Consider the following 8,932-nt stretch of genomic DNA (forward strand, 5'->3'; position numbering starts at 1 on the left):
TTAAACTCATAATCTTTTCTATATATTCTCAATATGAAACTTTAATTGCATTGCCAACACATCTATTATGACACGTACAATTGATCTGAGACTAATACTTCTACTCACAGTATTTCTTATACACGAGACACATGCAATTTGAAAAGAGAATTAAACATAGAGATAAAGATCTATCATATTTCCCATTCTGTAAGTCAATTGTGACAAGTAAAGGCAGAATTATTTTGAGAAACAAATTGTATTTATAGATGATTCAGATCTCTATCAAGTATGTGATAGATTCATTCAAATAGGTGAAGAAAACTTGGGTGATTCAGAGATTGTGATAGATTCTATTAGTCATGCATATATAACTCTCTCAAAAGCACACTGCAGCCAGCAAAAAAACCCACCAATCTAGATGATGATTCTTCATCTTCGATCCGGTCTCTCGAAGAGTTTTTGGAAGGACAATGTTCTTTCATCCGACCAATCTAGCTCATCCTGCCATTCTCTGTCACATTTGATCTCTGTCAAGTTTTCAGCAGCCAATGTCAGCTTCTTTAGCTTGGGACAATTCCTCACTTCCATCGTCTCCAGGGAAGGAAATGCTATTACTTGATCTCCGTCACTCAAACTCTCCAACTCCGGTAGCTTTCGAAGCACAATTTTTCTTAGTCTAGGGAAGATTGTAATAGTCTCTGTAGAATTAGTTGCATTTGTTACCACCTTCATTAGCCGATCAATTGCATTGCAATCTTCAATTTCCAGCTCAAGTAGATTCTCTAAACACCTGTTCTTCCAGATAATCTTAGCTTTTGGGAGAGCCAAGAGACGAAGATATTCAAGGCCCGACAGAGCATTGCACGCATGAAGATCACCACCAATAAATACCTCTTCAAGATCAGTCATGGCATGGAGTCGGATTTGTACCATGTTCTGCATGTTTTCTCCAAGACAGTAAGTAGATGGAATGTCGAGGCTTGTCAAGCCTCCGCAGCCTTCGATCTGGAGCCAATGCACAGCGGCTGTAAGCCTTTGCGACTCACAGAATCTTCGAAGAGTAGTTACTGAGCTCATGGTGATGCCAAGAACCTTTAATTTCTTCAAGCTTTCTACCTCATTGAGAAGTACACCCTCTCCGTCCAATTGCAGGGCTCCCATCACCCTCCACCCACTGTAACTGTTGTACATATTCAGCCATTGCAGATGGTGAAGACAAGGAATGACAGCGCTAGGAATGCTTCTTAAATGTGTAGCTGATGACATCGCCAAGTATCTGAGATTCACCAGAGCTTGAATTTCCCTCGGCAGAGACGCAATCCTAGTGCTGGATAAATCAAGCAATTGGAGCTGGGAAAGATTGCCAATCCCTGGTGGAAGCTCGTCTATGGAAGTTTGCTGAAGATCCAGGATTCTGAGACAAGGCATATGGGAGAAAAACTCATTGGGAATGTTCTTGAGAGGATGATTGTTCCGGAGATGCAAGTAGATCAAGTCGGGGCACTGAGGCTCGTCAGGAAGAAGAGTTATGTTGTTCCAGCCCAAAGATATCCTCTCGGCGACTCTCCACTTCTCTGCTCCAGGTGCTTCTGCAAGACTATGTCGATCTCCTATCAGCCATTTGCTCTCCTTCTTCCCGCAATCGCATTCCATCCACAGTATCATGGAGCGAACCATGGGGTGCATTTTGAAGTACTCGCTATCGATTCTTTGTATCAGAGACGCCGCGAGTAGCATTCCGAGCAGATATGATGCTTTGTCTGCAGTATCTGACAACCTCTCAAAGTCGTTGATGAAACCTTCGCCGATCCAGAGCTCCCTAACGTAGAATTTGCTCAGCCAGCATCCTTCCTGCACCAGAGCGAAGTAGGACGCGCACGTTCGCAATGTGTCGCTCAGACGGTCGTAGGAGAGTTTGAGAGGATGATAGACATGCTCCTCCATTCCTGGAAGCTGGAACGGAGCCTCCTTCATGATAGCCAGCACATGCCTCCACTCTGCGATCGTCCTTTTGCTCGCCATTGCTTGCGCGACGGTGATGAGCGCCGCCGGCAAACCGGCGCACTGTTGGACCAAAGCTCTCGCCAGATTCAGTATCAATGTGCTGGTGTTGACAAGCTCCAGCTTTGCGTTGAATCTGAAGAGATCCCAAGAAGCCTCCTCCGATAAGCATTCCAGTTTGATCGTCTTCTCTGCGCCCATGCTGCTGCAGACCTCCTCCATACGGGTGGCGAACACGATCTTGCTCTTGGACGGCTTCTGCAGAAGTGGAATTCCTACGATTTGGCAGTTCAAGGGCTCCCAAACGTTATCCAGCAACAGTGAGAATGTCATCTTGCTCAGCACACGGAAAAGGCGGCCGGCTCTGTTCCTCTGCGACTCCTCGTCTTTCCATGTGAGTTTCAATCGATCGAAGAGGGACTTCTGGATCTCCTCCACTTTGTACCCCGTCGATAACTCGAGGTAGATGACGACATCCAGATTATCCACTTCCTTCTCTGCAAAATGATTGTTGAATCTTCTCAAAAGTGCCGTCTTGCCCACGCCGCCCATACCGTGGATCCCAATGATGCTGACATCGTCATCTCTTGCATTGCCTTGCAGTGCTGCCAGCGCTGTTTTCATGCCGACTGTTTTAGGATTCGGCATCTCGAGAAAGCGATCGACGTCTAGGTTATCAGCTACGTCGGTGAACTCTCTGGCCTTCTCGACGTCTAGGTTATCAGCTACGTCGGTGAACTCTCTGGCCTTCTCCTTTAGGTCGGCTGCTGTAATAAGCGCCGCCTTAGCTTTGCTTCTGAGGGGGTAGCCAGAGCGCACATTGACAGGAAAGTTACAGAGACACTTGAACATCTGGTGGTATGCGGCATTTATGTTTTCAGTCTCGGAAGTGAGGGCTTCGACGGATTGAAGCCAACCGAGGACTTCTTTCTTTGGATTGAGCCCATCCCTTTCGGCTGCCTCGATTTGCCTCTTGATATCCTCGCGTTTGCTCTTGAGTTGGGCGAGCTCTGTGGCCAAGGAGGAGATGATTCTCTCGTATGAGACGATGTAGTTACAAGATTGGAAGCAGCAATCCTTGAGACAAGTGAAGAATGAAATGATGCCGGACAAGGGCGGAATCAGGTTATGGTTTATCCGGGCTGTAGCCCGGAGGCCGACGATGCCGAATCTCGAATTTACAGGGGAAAATAAATGGAAAACACGAAAAGAGGAATTAGTCTGGGACGACGGTGTCGGAGTTGGCGGCCATTGCTCACAACCTGGAATTAGCCCGGGTAAATCACCCGGGCTGGCTCGGCCACTGATGCCGGAAATGATATCGGCCATTTTTGCTGGAGAAGTAGGAGCAGTAGACGATGAATGATTGAGGAGAGGTGATGAAGTTTACAACTATCATCTTTGCTGAAAAATAAGAAATATTATAAAGTGTGTGTCTGACAGGGTGACGGGGAATCGGAGTTTTCTCTACGTGAAAGCAAAGGGGAAGTCGGTAGCTTGCCTTACTTTTTTTTTTTTTTACTTTACTTTTTTTCTTTTTCTTTTTTTTTTCTTCAATGCGTTGGGGACATGGACAATTTTTTTTTAAAACAATTACTAAGTTTTGTTTATGTTCCATGAGTATTTTTTTTACAATGATCCTCTGCGCATGAAAGAAAGTTAATAAGAAGTTTAAATTTGGAATAATTATATTATTGTAAATGTTTTGAAAATATGATTTAAATGATATTAAAATTAGTGAAATATGATCTAAATGAACTAAATTATTAGGTTTCGGTGTAGGTAATGTGAATACTTGATTTGTCTTACATTTCATATGTATTAGGCTATTATGGGGTATTAAGGGGCCATAGGAAGATTCACTCTCGGTGACATGTGAGAAATGTCAAAGAATTCACCTACAAAGCATGCAACATCTATCATTTCATTTAAGTTGATGCGGCGTTCTGATCTATCAATCAAAGTCAAGATGGATCGAAAGGATGTGACTCTGCTCTAATAAAACTTAGGTTTCGATGAATCAGTTCAGAACGTTTATCCCATAAATTCAAGATTGATTAAGTGCAAGTCTTAACTCCTAACCCCAACTCATCTCCAGGCTCAGTCTCAACGACTGATTCCAACTCTAACTCTATCTCAGTGTCGATGACCGACTCCGATTCCATCTCCATCTCAGTTTTAGAATTTACTTCAATTTCATTTCTATCCCAACCACATACATCGTTTAGGTCTCAGCTCTCGACCTTGACTCACCTCTTGGCTCAGTCTCAGTGATTGACTCTGACTTCGACTCTATCTAAGTATTTACGATTGACACAGACTCAACCTTGGATCTTAGCACCATCTACTCAGCTTGACCTCATTTGCCGATGATGCGGTGATGAGGAGGGGCCCCACCCTGCGGAAGATAGCTGCTACGGGGGAGGTCAAAGTCAAGGCGGTCAACTATCCTCGGCCGATCGAGCGAAGCATGCCCCGACCGGGGGAGAAGGCCCCGATCCCGCGTTCAGCACGAGGGAGGAGTCAAACGAACGATGCTCAATGGAGACGATGTGCAGAAGCTGAACTGAGCGGCTACCCCGCTCGACCGGACAACAAGACTCGACATTGACAGAATAGACTTGCGGCCGAGCGGACGTGACATAAGCACAGTGGAATGGCGGTCGAGGGGACACACACACAGGAGTAACGAGGTTCTGGCTGACCGGACGGGGCACCAGAGCGGCGGAATTCCGACCGAACGACCACCCCGCTCGACCAGGCACCAGGACTTGGCGTTAACAGCGGAACTTCGGTCGGGCGGCCACCCCGCTCGACCAGGCGGCATGACTAGACATTTTCATATCGAGCAGACAAGACACAAGAAACATCGAAGTGACAGGCCGAGCGGCCAACTCGCTCAGCCCAGTAGCATACTCTCTCACTCGTATCCAGCGACATCCTTTTGGGAGTTAGTGCCGCCGACACTAGGTGTAAAATACCGAAAAATGGCGAATAGTGATAAGGGAATTTTTTGAAATTTTTAAAAAAATTTCTGGAATTTTTTGGAGACCTTATGGACGAATTTACGGGGATTAAAACGGGGCCGGGGAAAGCCTGTTTAGGCTACCCCATTTAAACGAGGAAAAGTTTATTTATTTTTATTTTTTTCCTTTTCTTTTCTTTCTCCCCAACGCTGTTTCCTTCTTCTCCCCTTATGCGTGCCCTAACCGGCGCCGCAAACCGCCGCTGCCTCCCTCTCCTCGCCAGGGACGCCACCTCTTCACTGCCGCCGTGACGCCAAGCGCCACTGCACAGTGCCGACGCCGCACGGAAGTGCCGACGGTCTTCCTTGTGTGCCCTAGTGTCGCGGCTTCCTCTGCCCTAGCCCGACCGATCCCTCTTCCTTCTCCCTCACGACGCCTCTGCCCTAGATCGGCGCCGCATGGAGCAGCGCCGACCCTCCACAGATCGCCTCCCCTGTGCCCTAGCGTCAACCCTTCTTCTCTACTCTTCTACGCACTGACATCGACCCAGTGCCACCGCCGATTCGGCCGAGCCCTAGTTCTTCCTTTGCGTGCCACTGCCGAGTGTGAGTTTGCTTCTCCCCTTTGTTCTCAGCGTCACTCCGCCTGATGCTATGCTGCTGTTGTCGAGAGTATTCGACTTTTGGTTACAAAATTGTAGAGGAGTTGCTTGATTCCACACTGTCAACTAGAATTCAGCATCGTCGGATCTTGGATCATCACCGGCGATTGTAGAAGAGGTAAGGAGAGCAATTTGTATTGGAACTTAGTGGTTAACAGATGTTGTTGTTGATTTATGGTTCTTCTTTCTTAGCTGATCAGGGGCTGTGGTTTGATTTCGACCAGCAAGCATGTGGAAGGATTTGTTGTGGTTTCAGCCATGAGTTTCCAGCAGCATACAGTTGCAGCTCTTCAATTGTGGATCAATAGCAATCCATCTGTTGAGGTGAGATTTTGTACTGAGGATTAGGGTTTCAACAAATCTTTTGCTATATGATTGGAGTTTTGGATTGTTTCTTGGAGGGATAGGTTTGTGCGTGCTCTTGGAGCTTATGGACAGGGAGTCATAGGGCCGAGAGCTGTTGAATTTCTGCCAAACCTCAAGGTAAGTGGTAGAAATTTGATATATGTGTTGAATTAGGGCTAAATTGGGTCAGTTGCTATGATTGGTTATGCTTATTGCAAGTCCAAATTCGAATGGATTAGTTTAAGTCGATTGAGGAGTTAGATGATCCAATTAGAGTTTATAATTGGATCTAGATTTATGATATCTTCTCGAGGATTTCATTTAGCTAATTTATTTATATAAAATTAGCTAAATCTGGATATTATGTATTACAGGACTCTGATTCGAGACGAGCATCTCGACGTTGGATTTGACTGGATTTGACCTGCTATTGGAGGCGGGTACCTTGACTTATCTTTGATAATGTCATGTTGATATGTTTAGTGGGTTATAGCCTTTAGTAATAATTATGTTTGTCCTTGTTTCGATATGTCACTACCGGATACCTGTTATATGCTTGTTAGCACCTATTATGCATTTTATGTTAGTACTCACATGATTATATATTTGTTCATAGAGGTAGTGACATACCCTGCCTATGATGTTCAGGACCTTGGTTTTTATTTATACCATAGCGGACCTGTATACCCTAGATTTGTGGATTTGACTTATTGATACTAGGGTACACATTATATATATATGTGGATTGGTTCAGGATATTGTCATGCTTAGTGTCATGCATCATTTGCATGATTGCATGCTGCGCGATAGTCTGCTCCATTATTGTTGAGAACATCGCCAGTTTCGTCACTGTCAGTGCTCCGTTGGTCCGCTCATGGGTAGCGTGACGCAGCGTGGTAGCACGTCAGTTTTCTCGGTGGTGCTCCGCTGAGACGCTCATGGGTAGTGTACTGCAGCGTGGTAGCACGCTGAGATCCCTCCCCGTCATTGTGCACCGGGAGATGAGAGCATTGCGCTCCCCCATTTATGATTTGGGGTAGGAGGATAGGTGTACTCCGATAGCATCCCGTCCACTCGGTCACTCGTCAGGAGCAGTGACGTCAGAGTGCATGGTTGTCACAGCCCTACCCACTCGGTCTCACCATTGTGTGTGAGATAGCTGACTGGCGTCAGGGGTGACCATGTCATTGGCATCATATGCATTGATGCATTTACTGATTGTGTTTGTTGCACTTATATGCTGCATTTGGATGGATGCATTTGTTTGACATGGATACAGGATTTATGATACTCTCGGTCTCATGACCTGACTATTCTGATAGGAGGCCCTGGTGAGTACAGTTCTCTCCAGCCCTTTTCTATTGTGCATTCCAGCTTTTGTCCAGGAGACTGTACTCCATTGTTATTACTGTCTGTTATAGCTTACTATACATGGCAACTGGTATCTGTTGAGTTGTTGAACTCACCCCCCTGGAAACTATTTTTTTTTCAGGTACCTGGTTGTTTTTGGAGTTGCTTGGAGTATCCTACCTGCCGGTCCCCACGTCACATCAGAAGACTTACAGTTTCCCTTTATGTTTTATTTGATTTATGTGTCAATGTATTTATCTATGTGCTCCGATTTTGTTTGTGGAGTGTTGTTGTTGTTACGTGGTATTTTGTATTGTTTGTTGGTTGTGTAAGCCTAGCCGGCTAGCAGTCTTGTATTTTTGTGGTATCAGCCGAGTAGGCTGCCTATATAACTGCATGATTGTGTATATATTTCAGCCGCTTGTGGCGGATGTATATTGTGTCTGTAGAAATGTTTCAGATTGTCACTCGTACAGGGGAGGTGCTGCCGAAATTTCTTCGGACAGAGACTTCTCCGAGGCGTGACAATTTAGTGGTATCAGAGCCAAGTTATACGATACTTGCTATGTGTTCTGGATTTTCGAGATTTATCTGATACCAATTTATTGGTATCAGAGCTCGATTTACGAGTCTTATATCTCGTGTTTCGGATTTCATGTTTTAGTCTTCTCGATGTGAGTTTTCGGATTTTTGGGACCTAGCAGCGGCAGGACATCTCCAAGCTGTAGGAGGTATGTTGGTATACTGTTATCCTACCTTTTGTTAGTATATGCACAGTTGACTAGTACAGTTTATGACATGTATTAGCACTTTGTATCTCGTATCTGTCTGATGTTGTAGCCTAAATTACATGTGATGGGTTAGCCACTGATGATGATTGACCCTATTAGAGATCAAGGATTTCAGTTTCTGGTGATTTTTCATATCATACACCAGTAGTTTTTAGCTTCTGTTACTACTAGTTGGTTAGCAGATTGAGACACATACCAGCCTCTGCTATTATTAGTTGGGTAGTGGATAGTATCTATATCTTCATGTTGACCTAGCCAGTAAGTATACCATTTTATCTTAGTTAATTTCATCAGTAAATATTGATTTACTCTTGTTAGATCGGTCAGTAGAAGACTGATTTACGTTTGTCGACTTGGGTAGTCGTAGATCGATATACCTTTGTGATTACGGAGGATTAACGTACATTTGTTAGATTAAGATAGTCGATCACCGATTCATTGTTTTAGTTGGTCCGATCAGCAGGGGATCGACTTACTCTATTTTATAAAAATGCTGATCTTTGGGTTATTCGTGCTTAGTTGGATGTCTGGAGCACATTGAGTACATGGCTGTACTGACATGGGGAAAGACTGAATTAGCCGTATACCGTTGTCGGTTTGGTCAATCTATAGAGGATCGATGTATCCTATTCCATGGGTACGTTAATTTTAGACTGTATGTACCTAGTTGGATAACATAGAAGGTAGCATAGGGAATATCAGGTTGATTGGATTAAATATGTTGATTCTACATATCTATGTGGTGTGCACATATGATTATTATGTGTTGTAGGAGTGTTATGATGGATGGTCAAATTGCATGTTGTGGGTGTATTCTTGAAGAGCCAGTTATGATT

The 8,932-nt window shown here is 44.8% G+C and overlaps 1 protein-coding gene across 1 annotated transcript; it reads right to left on the minus strand.

The window, feature by feature from the left end:
• Positions 1–235: 235 nt before the first annotated feature.
• Positions 236–3,358, minus strand: LOC122014500 (disease resistance protein RPS2-like). Its single transcript, XM_042570732.1, has one exon. The coding sequence runs from the start codon at positions 3,310–3,312 to the stop codon at positions 412–414; it is 2,901 nt and encodes a 966-aa protein (XP_042426666.1). The 5' UTR covers positions 3,313–3,358; the 3' UTR covers positions 236–411.
• Between the last annotated feature and the right edge of the window lie 5,574 nt (positions 3,359–8,932).

The sequence above is a fragment of the Zingiber officinale genome, chromosome 8B (genome assembly GCF_018446385.1).
Source record: "Zingiber officinale cultivar Zhangliang chromosome 8B, Zo_v1.1, whole genome shotgun sequence".
Taxonomy (NCBI): Eukaryota; Viridiplantae; Streptophyta; class Magnoliopsida; order Zingiberales; family Zingiberaceae; genus Zingiber; species Zingiber officinale.

Excerpts from the sequence above, each read along its gene's own strand:
- LOC122014500 (XM_042570732.1), bottom strand. The coding sequence starts at position 3,312 with ATGGCCGATATCATTTCCGGCATCAGTGGCCGAGCCAGCCCGGGTGAT.